The sequence below is a fragment of the Eubalaena glacialis genome, chromosome 11 (genome assembly GCF_028564815.1).
Source record: "Eubalaena glacialis isolate mEubGla1 chromosome 11, mEubGla1.1.hap2.+ XY, whole genome shotgun sequence".
NCBI classification, from domain to species: Eukaryota; Metazoa; Chordata; class Mammalia; order Artiodactyla; family Balaenidae; genus Eubalaena; species Eubalaena glacialis.
In genome coordinates this window covers 72113762-72130810 of record NC_083726.1, presented here as the reverse complement: position 1 = coordinate 72130810, position 17049 = coordinate 72113762, and the positions used below count along the sequence as shown (strand labels likewise).

Sequence of the window (17049 nt, the reverse complement as noted above, 5' to 3'; positions counted from 1 at the left end):
AACCCAAAGAGGAACATGCTGAGACACATAGTAATCAAAATGACACAAATTGAAGATAAAGTGAGTATTAAAAGCAGCAAGGGGAATGCAACAAATAACATACAAGGGAACTCGTATAAAACTATCAGCTGATTTTTCAGCAGAAACTCTGCAGGCCAGAGGGTAGTGGCACGGTATATTTAAAGTGATGAAAGGGGAAAACCTGTGACCAAGAATACTTTACCCAGGAAGGCTCTCAGTCAGGTTTGATTTGAAATCAAAAGGTTTACAGACAAGCAAAAGCTAAAAGAATTCAGCACCACCAAACCAGCTTTACAACAAATGTTAAAGGAACTTCTCTAGGTGAAAAAGAAAAGGCCACAACAAGAATACAAGAAAATTATGAAATGAAAAAGCTTACCAGTAAAGGCAAACACACTGTAAAGGTAAGAAATCATCTACACACAAAGCTAGTAAGGAGGTTAAAAGACAAAAGTAGTAAAATCATCTGTATCCACAATAAGCAGTGAAGGGATACACAAAACAATTAGATGTAAAATAAGATAAAGACAGTAATCGTGAGGGGAGGAGGGTACAAATGCAGGCTTTTAAAAATGCATTTGAAATTAAGAGATCAGCAACTTAATATACTGTTATACAGAAACCTCATGGTAACCACAAACCAAAAATCTGTAATATATATACACACAAAAAAGAAAAAGGAATCCAAACATAATACTAAGAATAGTCATCAAATCACAGGAGAAGAGAACAAAAGAAGAAAGGGGGGAAAAAGACCTACCAAAACAATTAACAAAATGGCAATAAGAACATACATATTGATAATTACCTTAAATGTAAGCAGAGTAAATGCTCCAACCAAAGACATAGAGTGGCTTCATGGATACAATAACAGGACTCATATATGGTGTCTGCAAAAGACTCACTTCAGATCTAGAGATACATACAGACTGAAAGGGAGGGCATGGAGAAAGATATTCCATACAAATGGAAATCAAAAGAAAGCTGGAGTAGCAGTACTTATATCAGACAAAATAGACTTTAAATAAAGACTGTCACAAGAGATGAAGAAGGACACTACATAATGATCAAAGGGTCAATCCTAGAAGAAGATATAACAGTTGTAAATATATATGCACCCAACATTGGAGCACCTCAATGTATAAGGCAAATATTAACAGACATAAAAGGAGAAATCGACACTAACACAATAATAGGAGGGGAGTTTAACACCCCACTTATATCAGTGGACAGATCATCTAGACAGAAAATCAGTAAGGAGACATAGGCCTTAAATAACACATTAGACTAAATGGACTTAATTAATATATAGAGAGCATTCTATCCAGAAAGCAGCAGAATGCATATTCTTTTCAAGTGCACATGGAACTTTCTCAAGGATAGATGACTTGCTAGGCCACAAAACAAGCCTTGGTAAATTTAAGAAAATTGAAATCATATCAAACATCTTTTCTGACCACAAGGCTATGAGAGTAGAAATCAACTACGAGGAAAAAACCTGCAAAAAACAAACACATTGGAGGCAAAACAATATGCTACTAAACAACCAATGGATCACTGAAGAAATCAAAGGAAATGAAAACAGTATCTCAAGGAGATATCTGCATTTTTTTTTTTTTTTTTGGCTGTGCTGTGCAGCTTGCGGGATAGCAGTTGCCTGACCAGGTATTGAGCCTGGCCCACGGCAGTGAAAGCCTGGAATCCTAACCACTAGGCCACCAGGGAACTCCCCTGCATTTCTGTGTTCATTGCAGCATTATTCACTATGGCCAAGATGTGGAAACAACCTAACCTGCCCTCAGTGAATAAATGGATAAAGAAAATACTGTATACATACACAATGGAATATTATTTGACCATGAAAAAGGTGAACATCTTACCATTTGTGACAACATGGATGGAGCTTGAGGGCATTATGCTAAGTGAAATAAGCCAGACAGAGAAAGACAAGTATTCTATGATCCCGCTGACATGTGGAATCTAAAAAAGTCAAATTCACAGAAAAAAGGGTTGTTACCAGAGTCTGGGGGATGGGAGAAAAGGGGAGATGTTGGTGAAAGATTATAAACTTGAAGCTATAATATGAATAAGTTCTGGGTATCTAATGTATAGCATAGTTATTATAGTTAATAATACTCTCCTGTATAATTGAAATTTGCTAAGAGATCTTTGATGTTCTCACCACAAAAAAGAAATGGTAATTATGTGACATGATGCAGGTGTTAGCTAACGCTAAGGTTATGATTATTTTGCAATTTAAAAAAAGTGGGTATATATCTCCATTTTATGGAAAAGGCTTAGATGTTAAATAATTTTCTCAAGGACATAGCCAGTCTTCACTGCATCATTCTTCTCAGTCCTTCCTTCTCAGCATCCGAAAACATGTTGAAAAGGTGCATGGTTCTAATCCTCAACTTAAAACTTTGGGGTGTTGCTGAGGTTCTCTTCACCAACCTCACACTCTTTCTCTTTCCATAACTGTTGTTACTTCTATTCTCGTCTTTCTTCACTTCTTTTTGTTTTCTGTCTTTGGTATGTTTGGCTTTTCTGTAAGAATAGATATCACCTGGTGGTCTGTGCTGGTGTTCAGTGGGCAGCTGCTTCTCTGCCTCAAATGGAAAAAAGAAAAGGTGTCTTTGTGACAACTTGTGTCTTTGGAGCTTTCCCAGAAGTGTGAGGATGCTAGAATGCTGGATTTTGAATAGGAAAGATTGATTGGATTTTTCGGTTCTTTCTTATCATATCAAGAGTGCTTTACCCATCTGAAACACTGGCTTGGTTTTGTTTTTTTGGGTTTTTTTTCCCCAGCTAGAAATGAATGAAGAGTAAATAATACCTACCCATCTAAGTCACTATGAATATTTAAATTATGATATTTGAAATATTTATTTCTCTTGAACTATAATGTGGTGTGAATATATTACAGCATAGGACTTTATGGTACGTGATAAAAATATATTTTAACTGTAAAATCCAACACTAATGGATTTTAGATATTTTCATCTGACAGTTTATTTTAGATGTTTGCATTTTTGTCTTAGAATGGAATTAGAATTTCAGAATTTTAGATCTATAATCATTTTATGTATTGGGAAAGTACAGCTTCCTGTGTCCTCTTCCCAGGGTTACATGCTAGCTTTATTACCTAGATTTCCTGATATGGTGGAGGACTTTTTCTTTTAAACATTATGGTCACTGTCATGTAGGAATAGTTTTTCAGAGTGTATTTTCTGCTGTTAGAAGGCAGTTTCAAATGAGAGTTTTTTAAGTGCACAGAGTTAATAATGGTTGAATAGAAGGATTCAGTTATAAAAGATTTTGCTTCCTTCTTTACTAGAGATAATTTACAATGTTTTGTTTTGTTTTTGCTCTATAACTTTCTCTTCAAAACAGGTACCAAAGAAAAGTGAGGTGTACATTTAAAAAAATACATTTGTGTGTGTTTCTTATTTTTTAAAAAACTTTTTAACCTTATTACTGAGTAATAATAAAGGTATTGCTTATATCTTTTTTTTTTTAATTTTTATTTATTTATTTATTTTTGGCTGTGTTGGGTCTTCATTTCTTGCGAGGGCTTTCTCTAGTTGTGGCAAGCGGGGGCCACTCTTCATCGCGGTGCGCGGGCCTCTCACTATTGCGGCCTCTCTTGTTGCGGAGCACAGGCTCCAGACGCGCACGCTCAGTAGTTGTGGCTCACGGGCCCAGCTGCTTCGTGGTATGTGGGATCTTCCCAGACCAGAGCTCGAACCCATGTCCCCTGCATTGGCAGGCAGATTCTCAACCACTGCGCCACCAGGGAAGCCCCGCTTATATCTTTTTAACCTTATGTATGGGTAGGGCTTTGGAGTAAGATATTTAGGCTTACTCAGTGGCCATGGAAACACTCCATGTAGATACACTGTGATTATCTTCCAGTAAATATTATGGGTGGCAAACCAGTTTTTTGGTAAATTGAATTGAAGGTGGTCAAGGGCCTTACTCATCTAGAAGACCTAGTTTTAAGTTCCAGCTCAGCATTTATTGGTAACTGTGTGCAAATCACTAACCTTTTGACATTCAGTTTTTTGGTTTATAAGTTGGGGGTGATAAAGTCTAGCCACTTTCATGGAATTCCGTTTAATTAAAATACCTTTTTTTGGTTTGCATGTGTAAGCGCTTTATAAATGATAGTGTACCATAACATGGGGATTTTTACTGACACTGTCATCCAGAGGAGGTATATTTAGAATCAATGATGTGACGTTATAGAAGTAAGAGATGGAGACAAAATTAAAGTACCAAGCATTATGCTAGATGCTTTCAGGTCTGTTACTTCCCTTGATTCTCACAACTGCTTTAAGAGTGAATATAATATTATTAATCCCTGTTTTGTAAATGAGAAAACGAAGGCTCACAGTGTCATAAGTTATGTGTATAAAATCATCTACCCTCACTAGTGATGAAACTGCTATTCAAACCCAGCTTTGTCTGTAACTCCAAATCCTATACTTTGTTTAGTATTGTATGTGGTTGGAGAAGGGAAGTAGTGGTAGTACCAAAAAATGAAATTTAAGTGTATACATTTCGTGTAAAGAGTAGGATTTATATAAACTATTACAAAGTATAAAATAGCATATCTGGACTTTTCTGTTTCATTAATTAGGAATTTACCTTGATTAAATATTGGCATTAGTTATTTCATTGAATATAATTAAAGATACAAAGTTGAAATCAGTATAATGTCTTGTATATTCTAAGTACTAGTTAGTATATTAGTTGTCAGTGTCTTTTGTTTCGTTCCTTAGATGAATTTCTAAAGCTTTATATAAATGAGAGTAGGAGTCAGATCTAGTCTATATGTCCCAAACAAATTGCAACTTAACTAAATTCTGTGTTGAATATTTTTGAAAAAGCGAAGAATGTACTTGTTCTCTATATAAATTTGAAGGCTTATATGATTTTATGTGTAAGTGGGGTATACTTCTTGATGTATTTGAAATTTAAAAGCCCTTGAGAACTGTAACAGAACCATTCTTTTGTTTTTATTAGGTGTTAGACAAACCCAGTAGGCTAACGGAAAAGGAACTTGCTGAGGCTGCAAGCAAGTGGGCCGCTGAAAAGCTAGAGAAGGCAGATGAAAGTAACTTACCTGAAATTTCTGAGTATGAGGTAAGGCAAAATTTCTTCTTTATGTTTCACATCTGAGAGTTTTGCCTGGATTTTAAATTATGGATGAAAATTTTAGTTTGTTCTAGTGTTTTAAAGTATATTTGGGGAAAATGTCCTCAAGGATTATTAAATTTTACCACACACAGTAATAGAATGAATGTGAATGACTCTGAATTCAGTAATTATACTATGTCTGAATGTCTCTAGTAGTTTAGAAGTGTAAGAATAGTATAAATATAGAGTATAAGGGAAATGCAATATTTATATGCTTCTTTTGTGAGCTTTTAAAAGTATTTCTAGAAATCATGCTAAGCCACTAGTCATAAATCAATGAATTCAGAACAAAAATCTAATTAAACCTTGGATCTTGGGCTATATTTATATTGCATGTTATACTCTATGCAAATTATCTCATAAATATTCCAAGAAATGCAATTATGCATTGTTTGGTCTACCTGTGCTTTTTGATGAGTCTTGAGTACCAAAAAATGAGAACATTTTTGGGTCCACAGAATACTCTTTATAGAATGTTTTCATTAAAATATTTGAAAATGAACTGAAAAATTTCTCTATAACCTGTAATAGAGTGAAATACAGGTATTTTGTGGGCAAAGTTAAGCTCCTAGATTCAGAATTTGTTACTAGAGGAATTATTTTGACCTCGCAGAGAATATAAAAATCTCTGTATGATGACAAATTGTGTATATTCGGAGGAGATTTCTGACTTTACAATATATTTTTGGATGCCTTTTAAGGAAGGTCCTTTGATAAAACAGATCAAGCATTAGAATTCGATGTACAAATTATATACCTACATTCATCTTAATACACTATGAAAAGATCCTTTCCAAAATAACTAATGTACACTGCTCATAGAAAGTACAAACCAGTACAAACCCTATCAGTACTTTCAGAAATAGAGCCTTTCTTTTTTAAGATGCTGATCTATCATTTAGCTATCAGTTGTTCTTAAATAGGTCAAGGTTTCCTTGTTACTGTAGCTATAATAATAGATATGCGTATTTTCAAGTAAAGATATAAAAATATCAAGCTGTCCTTCTTTGGTACCTTTCTAGCACTATTTAAAAGCACGAACAATACAGTAATACATTTAATAGGGTCATTTTGCCTATTTTCCTTAATAATTTAGAATAATGGTTTTTATATTAATAATAGAAATATGTGCTTTAAAATTGCTAATTTGGACATCTGATAATTTTTCTCAGAGTACTTAAACCAAAAACTTCCAAAAATACTCAATTTTTTGTTTCCTAAATACTATATCTTCAATTAGCAAAGCTTTATTAAGATATATTCATTCTCCCCCCCTCGTCTTCTTTGATATCTCTTCATCGAAAAAAAAAATCTCACTATCCACCTTTTCCAGATTTTAAATATTCTATTTATAGTCTTTTTTCATTGCTTGACTAGATTTTGACTCTGAATAGTCAGTGACATTGGGTCTAGAAAGACTTTTTTTTCAGGCTCCTTGTTTTTTCTCTAAAATATGCCCAGAATTTGCTAGGTTTTGAATTAATGAGAAGTCAGTAATCCTAAAAATCTATATGTGGGTCATAGGTCAGACATGATTTTTTTGTTGGACCAAAGGCAAGGTGAGAGCAGGGTTGAGATTACTTTAGTATGTTTGTTAGTTGGTGTACATCGTGAGTGTTGAGCAGCATTATCAGTCTCGTAGCATCTAAATGTTCTTCAAGTTACATTGATACTTTTCCATACTGGAGATAAAGCAGTTGAGAAATTCTTAACGATACTCTCTCTGTCTTTTGGGCACAGATAGTCACATTTGTTCTAGGGTAGTTTTTAAATAGTTGCTCATTTCAGTGATCTATGTTTTATGAGAAGTAAATTTTTGAGAATTTTGACCTTGGTTCTCCTATCTGTTCTCCTATCTAGGTTCTCCTATCTCCTATCTCCTATCTATAAACTCCTATCTGATTTGAAAGAATAAGGTGGAAGGAAAAAAGGACTTTGATGCTATGGAAGAGTTTGGCATAGTGCTGTGTGTGTGTGTGTGTATGTGTGTGTGTATGTGTGTGTTTAAATCTAATTGTGACAATCTTTATATTAGCTGTTGAATAGAGAGGAGATTAAATATTTAAGTTTCCAGTTCATCTTCTCTTGCTGTCATCAGTATAGTTTTAAGCAATTTGGTTGGGAGACCATGTAGTTAATAGAGAGTCCAGTGAAACTGAAGGTAAATTCAGTGATATGTTTAAATATTCAGGAATATTATAGTTCATTCTTCTGTAACAGTTTGCATACATTTACCTTTTGGACTCTAATAGAGAATTTCCCAAAGTATTTGATAGAATGATAATTCTGCAGGGTCTTAGTGGTCTGAGGAAGAACAAAAAAGATTGTGTTAGCCCCCTTACATTTGGGAAGTGCTAGATTTAAAAGAGGTAGGTTGATTTTGGCATTTCAGCACTTTTCAGAGATTTTAATATGTTAATATGCTCATTAGTGGTCTGTGACAGGAGGATGAATAATAAAGTTTGCATAATTTATCAAATTTTTGGCTTGAATTTTTCTTCACAGTGCAAATTTTAGGATTAGTGTTTTAAGGCATGTATTTTCAGAAAATAATACTATACTGGCTTTCTCATAGTTTATTTAAATTCACTAAATATTCATTCTGCATCTGTTTGTGTCAAACACTGCATTAGAGACACCATCCTAGCTTTCAAAGAGCTTGCAGTCAAGTTTGGTAGAGATATAATTTACTATCTGTAAACATATGGCCGTGAGAGTTTTGCTTTTGGCTATCAAAATGAAAAGCAAATTATTCACAGATTATTAGAATGTTGCGGTAGAGCAGGTTGTTGCTTCTTGCTGCAGAAGAAAATTTTAAAATGTTTCTTATTTAAATGTGAAAATGTGAATTATGTTGTTTCCACGTATCAGGTGTTATTTTCCGCTTACCCTGTCCCTAGTGAAGTATGCCCAACTTCCATGGCCCTCTTTCAAATTCAGATCCATTCAGTGAAATCAGTAGTGCTCGAGATAATAAGACTCAATATCTTTCTTGATTCCACTTTTCTTCCTTTCCTGTTGTAAAGTTTTTTGCCACTGTTTCACTGATGACCTTATATTGCCTTTATTAAAAATTTCTTTTACTTGTCTAGTTATTTAGATAGATAGATAGATAGATAGATAGAATGTATCTCATGTCTTGTTTTCCCTCCAGTACCTTGGATAATATATATCTAATGAACTAAACTAAATTTAATTACTAATAAGCTCTTTTTTTCCAGTTTTACTGAAATATAATTGACATACAGCACTGTATAAGTTTAAGGTGTACAGCATAATGAATTGACTTACATATATTGCGAAATGATTATCACAGTAAGTTTAGTTAATATCCATTGTCTCATATAAACACCACAAAAAAGAAAAATATTTTTTTCCTTGTGATGAGAACTCTTAGGATTTACTCTCTTGTCAACTTTCAAATACACCAGACAGCATTGTTAACTATAAACAGCATGTTGTACATTACGTCCTCAGTACTTATTTATCTTATAACTGGAAGTTTGTACCTTTTGACCACCTACATCCAATTCCCACCCCACTACTCCCCAACCCCCACCTCTGGTAACCATGGATATGATCTCTTTTTCTATGAGTTTTTTAAAAAATTCCATATATAAGTGAGATCATACAGTTTTTGTCTCTCTCTGTCTGGCTTATATCACTACCATGATGCCGTCAAGGTCCATCCATGTTGTTGCAAATGGCAGAATTTCTTTCTCTTTTATGGCTGAATAATATTGTATTGTGCATGTAACTTCTTTGTCTGTATATCAGTTGATTGATACTTAGGTTGCTTCTGTATCTTGGCTATTGTAAATTATGCTGCTATGAACATTGGGGGTGCATGTATGTTTTCAAGTTTTTTATTTATTTTTTTATTTATTATTGTTTTTTATTTATTTATTTATTTATTTTGTTTTTATTTTCTTCAAATATATACCCAGATGTGGAATTGCTGGATCATATGGTAGTTCTCTTTTTAATTTTTTGAGGAATCTCATACTGTTTTCTGTAGCGGCTGTACCAATTTACAATCCCACCAACAGTGCACAAAGGTTCCCTTTTCTCCACATCCTCCCAGCATTTGTTACATCTTGTCCTTTTGATGCTGGTCATTCTAAGAGGTGTGAGGTGATATCTCATTGTGGTGATGATTTGCATTTCCCTAATGATTAGTGATGTTGAGCACCTTTTCATGTACCTGTTGGCCATTCATATATCTTCTTTGGAAAAATTTATATTCAGGTCCTTTGCCCATTTTTTAATCGTGTTATTTGGTTTTGTGTGGGGTTTTTTTTGTTTTTTGCTATTGAGTTGTATGAGTTCTTTATTTTGGATATTAACTCTTTATCCACATATATGATTTGCAAATATTTTTTTCCCATTCTGTAGTTTGTCTTTCATTTTGTTAATCATTTCTTTTGCTGTGCAGAAGGTTCATAGTTTGATATAGTATCACTTGTTTATTTTTTATTTTGTTGCTTGTGTTTTAGATGTCATATCTAAAAAATCATTGTCAAAACCCATATCAAGGAACTCTCTTTCCTGTTTTCTTGTAGGAGTTTTATGGTTTCCAGTCTTACATTTAAGTCTTTAGTGCATTTTGTGTTAATTTTTGTGAATAGTGTATGATAGGGCTCTAGTTTCCTTCTTTTACATGTGAATAACCTGATTTCTTCAGCACCATTTATTGAAGAAACTTTCTTTTCTCCGTTGAGTATTCTTGCCTCCTCTGTGAAATATTAGTTGGCCATATATGCATGGGTTTATTTCAGCGCTTTCAGTTCTGTTCCATTTGGCCTATGTGTCTCTTTTTATGCTGGTATCATACTGTTTTGATTACTATAGCTAATGAGCTCTTTTAGTGTCAATTCAAGTTATTTTTCTCTTCGTTACTTGCCTTTTATTTTCCCAAAACTCATCTGCACTGATGTGTTTATTATGCTCATCAATTTCTATTTTTGTATGTAGGTCTAGAATTATGATGAAGCTTGAAATTCCTATTTTGAGTGTGTTGTAAAACTTTAATAATTTTTTGTTTTGTTTGTTTTGCATTGACCTAACTAAAATGGAATCTAGTGGCAGAATTATTTTGACCATGGGGTAGTCAGAACACAGTATAAATAATCTTTCTTGACATCATCTGAAACTAACTGTTGTCTGTCTAGTGTTAGAAACCTTATACTGATATTGTGATTTATTTCTTAAATTATTTTTTATTGTAGTATAATACATATAACTTAAAACTTCCATCTTAACCTTTTTTTTTTTTTTTTTATGTTCCACATCACTTTTATTGCACAGTGGATAGATTATAAAACAATCTTTTTTTAAAAGGACACTTATACCAAACAACCATGGGGAGTAGGGGGATATACATTCCCAAATGAAAAGAGGAAAAAGGAGACAGTTAACATGACTTTTTCCAGAAGCCAGAATGAGCCCCAGAGTTTTGCCACAGTAAGACTAGTGGTACATAGTTTGATATGGTCACATTTAGCCAGTTTATTGGTATAGTGTCAGCAGTTGGGAAAAAAAGAACTACGCAATGGAGACCTTAATGCTCAAAGAACCATTAGGTGGCAGTAGGGACACAGGCATCTTTTTTTTTTTTATACAGCAGGTTCTTATTAGTTATCCATTTTATACATATTAGTGTCTACATGTCAATCCCAATCTCCCAATTCATCCCACCATCACACCCCCCCACCCCCCACCGCTTTCCCCCTTTGTTGTCCATACGTTTGTTCGCTACATCTGTGTATCAATTTCTGCCCTGCAAACCGGTTCATCTGTACCATTTTTCGAGGTTCCACATATATGCATTAATGTACGATATTTGTTTTTCTCTTTCTGACTTACTTCACTCTGTATGACAGTCTCTAGATTCATCCACGTCTCTACAAATGACCCACTTTCGTTCCTTTTTATGGCTGAGTAATATTCCATTGTATATATGTACCACATCTTCTTTATCCATTCATCTGTTGATGGGCATTTAGGTTGCTTCCATGACCTGGCTATTGTAAATAGTGCTGCAATGAACACTGGGGGTGCATGTGTCTTTTTGAATTATGGTTTTCTCTGGGTATATGCCCAGTAGTGGGATTGCTGGGTCATACAGTAATTCTATTTTTAGTTTTTTAAGGAACCTCCATACTGTTCTCCATAGTGGCTGTATCAATTGACATTCCCACCAACAGTGCAAGAGGGTTCCCTTTTCTCCACACCCTCTCCAGCATTTGTTGTTTGTAGAATTTCTGAAGATGCCCATTCTAACTGGTGTGAGGTGATCCCTCATTGTAGTTTTGATTTGCATTTCTCTAATAATTAGTGATGTTGAGCAGCTTTTCATGTGCTTCTTGGCCATCTGTATGTCTTCTTTGGAGAAATGTCTATTTAAGTCTTCTGCCCATTTTTGGATTGGGTTGTTTGTTTTTTTAATATTGAGAGCTGCATGAGCTGTTTATATATTTTGGAGATTAATCCTTTGTCTGTTGATTCGTTTGCAAATACTTTCTCCCATTCTGAGGGTTGTCTTTTCATCTTGTTTATGATTTCCTTTGCTGTGCAAAAGCTTTGAAGTTTCATTAGGTCCCATTTGTTTATTTTTGTTTTTATTACCATTACTCTCAGAGGTGGATCAAAAAAGATCTTGCTGTGATTTATGTCAAAGAGTGTTCTTCCTGTGTTTTCCTCTAAGAGTTTTATAGTGTCCGGTCTTACATTTAGGTCTTGAATCCATTTTGAGTTTATTTTTGTGTATGGTGTTAGGGAGTGTTCTAATTTCATTCTTTTACATGTAGCTGTCCAGTTTTCCCAGCACCACTTATTGAAGAGACTGTCTTTTCTCCATTGTATATCCTTGCCTCCTTTGTCATATATGAGTTGACCATAGGTGCGTGGGTTTATCTCTGGGCTTTCTATCCTCTTCCATTGATCTATATTTCTGTTTTTGTGCCATATTTTCTGTTTTTGTGTCTTGATTACTGTAGCTTTGTAGTATAGTCTGAAGTCAGGAAGTCTGATTGCTCCAGCTCCGTTTTTCTCCCTCAAGACTGCTTTGGCTATTCGGGGTCTTTTGTGTCTCCATACAAATTTTAAGATTTTTTGTTCTAGTTCCGTAAAAAATGCCATTGGTAATTTGATAGGTATTGCACTGAATCTGTAGATTGCTTTGGGTAGTATAGTCATTTTCACAATATTGATTCTTCCAGTCCAAGAACATGGCATATCTCTCCATCTGTTGGTATCATCTTCAATTTCTTTCATCAGTGTGTTATAGTTTTCTGCATAGAGGTCTTTTGTCTCCCTAGGTAGGTTTATTCCTAGGTATTTTATTCTTTTTGTCACAGTGGTAAATGGGAGTGTTTCCTTAATTCCTCTTTCAGATTTTTCATCATTAGTGTATAGGAATGCAAGAGATTTCTGTGCATTAATTTTGTATCCTGCTTCTTAACCAAATTCATTGATTAGCTTTAGTAGTTTTCTGGTGGCATCTTTAGGATTCTCTATGTATAGTATCATGTCATCTGCAAACAGTGACAGTTTCACTTCTTCTTTTCCAATTTGTATTCCTTTTATTTCTTTTTCTTCTCTGATTGCCGTGGCTAGGACTTCCAAAGCTATGTTGAATAATAGTGGTGAGAGTGGACATCCTTGTCTTCTTCCTGATCTTAGAGGAAATGCTTTCAGTTTTTCACCATTGAGGATGATGTTTGCTGTGGGTTTGTCGTATGTGGCCTTTACTATGTTGAGGTAGGTTCCCTTTATGCCCACTTTCTGGAGAGTTTTTTTCATAAATAGGTGTTGAATTTTGTCAGAAGCTTTTTCTGCATGTATTGAGATGATCATATGGTTTTTATTCTTCAATTTGTTAATATGGTGTATCACATTGATTGCTTTGCCTATGTTGAAGAATCCTTGCATCCCTGGGATAAATCCCACTTGATCATGGTGTATGATCCTTTTAATGTGTTGTTGGATTCTGTTTGCTAGTATTTTGTTGAGGATTTTTGTATCTATATTCATCAGTGATATTGGTATGTAATTTTCTTTTTTCATAGTATCTTTGTCTGGTTTTGACATCAGGGTGATTGTGGCCTCATAGAATGAGTTTGGGAGTGTTCCTTCCTCTGCAGTTTTTTGGAAGAGTTTGAGAAGGATGGGTGTTAGCTCTTCTCTAAATGTTTGATAGAATTCACCTGTGAAGACATCTGGTCCTGGACTTTTGTTTGTTGGAAGATTTTTAATCACAATTTCAATTTCATTACTTGTGATTGGTCTGTTCATATTTTCTATTTCTTCCTGGTTCAGTCTTGGAAGGTTATACCTTTCTAAGAATTTGTCCATTTCTTCCAGGTTGTCCATTTTATTGGCATAGAGTTGCTTGTAGTAAGTAGTCTCTTAGGATGCTTTGTATTTCTGTGGTGTCTGTTGTAACTTCTCCTTTTTTATTTCTAATTTTATTGATTTGAGTCCTCTCCCTCGTTTTCTTGATGAGTCTGGCTAATGGTTTATCAATTTTGTTTATCTTCTCAAAGAACCAGCTTTTAGTTTTATTGATCTTTGCTATTGTTTTCTTTGTTTCTATTTCATTTATTTCTGCTCTGATCTTTATGATTTCTTTCCTTCTGCTAACTTTGGGTTTTGTTTGTTCTTCTTTCTCTAGTTCCTTTAGGTGTAAGTTTAGATTGTTTATTTGAGATTTTTCTTGTTTCTTGAGGTAGGCTTGTATAGCTATAAACTTCCCTCTTAGAACTGCTTTTGCTGCATCCTATAGGTTTTGGATTGTCATGTTTTCATTGTCATTTGTCTTTAGGTATTTTTTGATTTCCTCTTTGATTTCTTCAGTGATCTCTTGGTTATTTAGTAACGTATTGTTTAACCTCCTTGTGTTTGTATTTTTTATGTTCTTTTCCCCTGTAATTCATTTCTAATCTCATAGCGTTGTGGTCAGAAAAGATGCTTGATATGATTTCAGTTTTCTTAAATTTACTGAGGCTTGATTTGTGACCCAAGATGTGATCTATCCTGGAGAATGTTCTATGCGCACCTGAGAAGAAAGTGTAATCTGCTGTTTTTGGATAGAATGTCCTATAAATATCAATTAAATCTGTCTGGTCTATTGTGTCATTTAAAGCTCATTTTAACCATTTTAAGTGTATAGTTCAGTGGTATTAAATACATTCACATTATTATGCACATCACCACCCTCCATCCCCTTAACTCTTTTCACCTGTAAAACTGAAACTCTACACCAATTAAACAACAACTCTCCAAAGCAATTTTATCAGTTCATTCTCCCCCTCCCTCAGTCCCTGGCAACCACTATTATGCTTTCTGTCATTATGATTTTGACTACTTTAAGTACTTAAGTGGAATCATATAGTATTTGTCTTTTGTTACTGGCTTATTTCATTATGCATAGTGTCTTCAAGGTTCATCCATGTAGTAGCGTATTATAGAATTTCCTTTTTCTTTTGAAAGGCTGAGTAATATTCCACTGTGTATGTGTGTACTATATTTTGTGTGTGTGTGTGTGTGTGTGTGTTTTAAATGCTTTATATTATTTAGAATTCCTTAGTGGATTTTTAAATAGGTTTAAAAGATACTTTAGTGATATTTGGGGAAATTGATTGGGGTTTTCAGATGGGCTAGGAGTACATTTTTTTTTTTTAAATTTTTTACAGTAAGTCCTTGTTGGTTATCTATTTTAAGTATAGCAGTGTGTGTGTGTACTGCACTTTGTTTATCTGTTCATTGGTATGTTGTGTTTTCATTTTCATTCATCTCTAAGTATTTCTTACTTTCCCTTGTGATTTCTTCTTTGTTTGTTTAAAAGTGCATTAATTTCCACAATTTTGTGAATTTTCCAGATTTTTCTTTTTAAATCTGTTGAGACTTAATATGTGCACCAATACAGGGAAATGTTCCATTTGCACTTGAGAAGAATGTGTACTCTGTTGAAGTTTGGATTGTTCTGTATATGTCTGTTAGATGTAGTTAGTGTATTGTGTTGCTTAAGCCCACTATTCCCTTACTTACTTATTTCCTTACTTATTATTGTGAAACTGTTTATTTCTCCCTTCAATTCTGTCAGTTTTTGTTTCATATATTTTTATAGTTTGTCATTAGGTGTGTAAATGTTTGTAATTGTTATATCTTTTTGCTTTATTGAAACTTTTATTAATACATAATATCCTTGTCTCTTGTAACCATTTTTATTTAAAGTTTATTTGTCTGATATTATTATAGCCACTCTTGCTCTCTTTTGGTTACTATGTGCATGGATTATCTTTTTTCCATCCTTTTACTTTCCACCTGTTTGTGTCTTTGGGTCTCAAGTGAATCTCTTGTAGATAACATATTGTTGGATCATATGTTTTTATTCATTCTGCCAGTTTCTATCTTTGGACTGGATAATTTAAACCATTTACACTTAAAAGTAATTACTGAGGAGGGACTTACTCCTGTCATTGTGCTATTTGTTTTCTATATGCCCTATAGCTCTTTTGTTCCTCATTTCCTGCATTCAGGTCTTCTTTTGTTTTTAGTTGATTTTTTGTAGTGAAATGTTTAAATTTCTATCTTGTTTTCTTTTGTGTATATTCTATGGCTGTTTTCTTTGTGGGTACAATGGAGATGACATTTAACATCCTAAAATTGTAACACTAATTTAAATTTATACCAGCTTACCTGCAATAACATACAAAGCCTGTACTCCTTTACAGCTCTGTCTCTACCTCTTCATTTGTTGATGGTCCACAATTACATCGTTATACATTGTGTGCCGCCCCAAACCATAAACTAATAATTATTTTAAATGCATTAGCATATTAAATTATCTAGAAAATAAGACTTGGAGTTATAAACGAACATTACAGTGATACTAGTTTTTACACTAATAATTTTTTTCTTTAAATGTCATAGTCTCCTAAATCATGTTGCAAATAAAAAGTGCAGTTTCCAACTATTTACAGTAATACTAGCTGTTTTAACTGCCCATGCATTTAACTTTATTGAGCTCTTTATTCCTCCATACAGCTTTGAGTTACCTAGTTATCTAGTGTCCTTTCATTTCACCTTGCAGAGCTCCCTTAAGCATTTCTTGCATGACAGATCTAGTATCATGAACTTCCTCAGCTTTTGTTTATCTGGGAATGTCTTAATTTCTCCCTCACTTATGAAGGACAGTTTTGGTGGATATAGCAGTCTTTGTTGGCAGTTTTTTCTTTTAACACTTTGAACATATCAGTCCACTGTCTTCTGGCCTCCAAAGTTTCTGATGAGAAATCTGCTAAATCTTGGTTGAAGACCCCTTGTATTGATGATGATGATTTCTCACTGCTTTCAAGATTCTCCGTTTGTCTCTATCTTTAAAGTTTGATTATAATGTGTCTTTTGAGCTTCTTTGAGTTCATCTTGGGGTTTTTTGAGCTTCTTGGATGTTTATATTCATGTCTTTCATCAGATTTGGGAGTTTTCAGCCATTATTTATTCAGGTATCTTCTCTGCCCCTTTCTCTCTCTCCTCCTTCTGAGATTCCCAGAAGGATGTATATATTAAGTGTATATTGGTCCACTTAATGGTGCTCCACAGATCCCTTAGGTTCTGTTCACTTTTCTTCAATCTTTTTTCTTTCTGTCCTTCAGACAATAATTTCCTATTTCCTTGTCCTCTTTTTCAAGTTCACTGATTTTTTCTTCTGCCTTTGAATCTCTCTAGTGAATTTTTTATTGTAATTATTGGTCTTATTAGCTATGAAATTTCTTTTTAGTTTCCTTTTAGGTTTTTTATTTCTTTATTGATATTTCCATTTTG

At 34.0% G+C, this 17049-nt stretch overlaps 1 protein-coding gene across 8 annotated transcripts in view; it reads left to right on the top strand.

Moving 5' to 3' along the window:
* The window catches only part of PPHLN1 (periphilin 1), a 148508-nt gene that overhangs the window by 72784 nt on the left and 58675 nt on the right, over positions 1 to 17049 (top strand). For all 8 annotated transcript variants that reach the window (XM_061204845.1, XM_061204842.1, XM_061204844.1 and 5 more), the window contains one exon: positions 5050 to 5169. In XM_061204845.1, coding sequence (XP_061060828.1) covers positions 5050 to 5169 — 120 coding nt within the window. The remainder of the gene's footprint in view (positions 1 to 5049; positions 5170 to 17049) is intronic.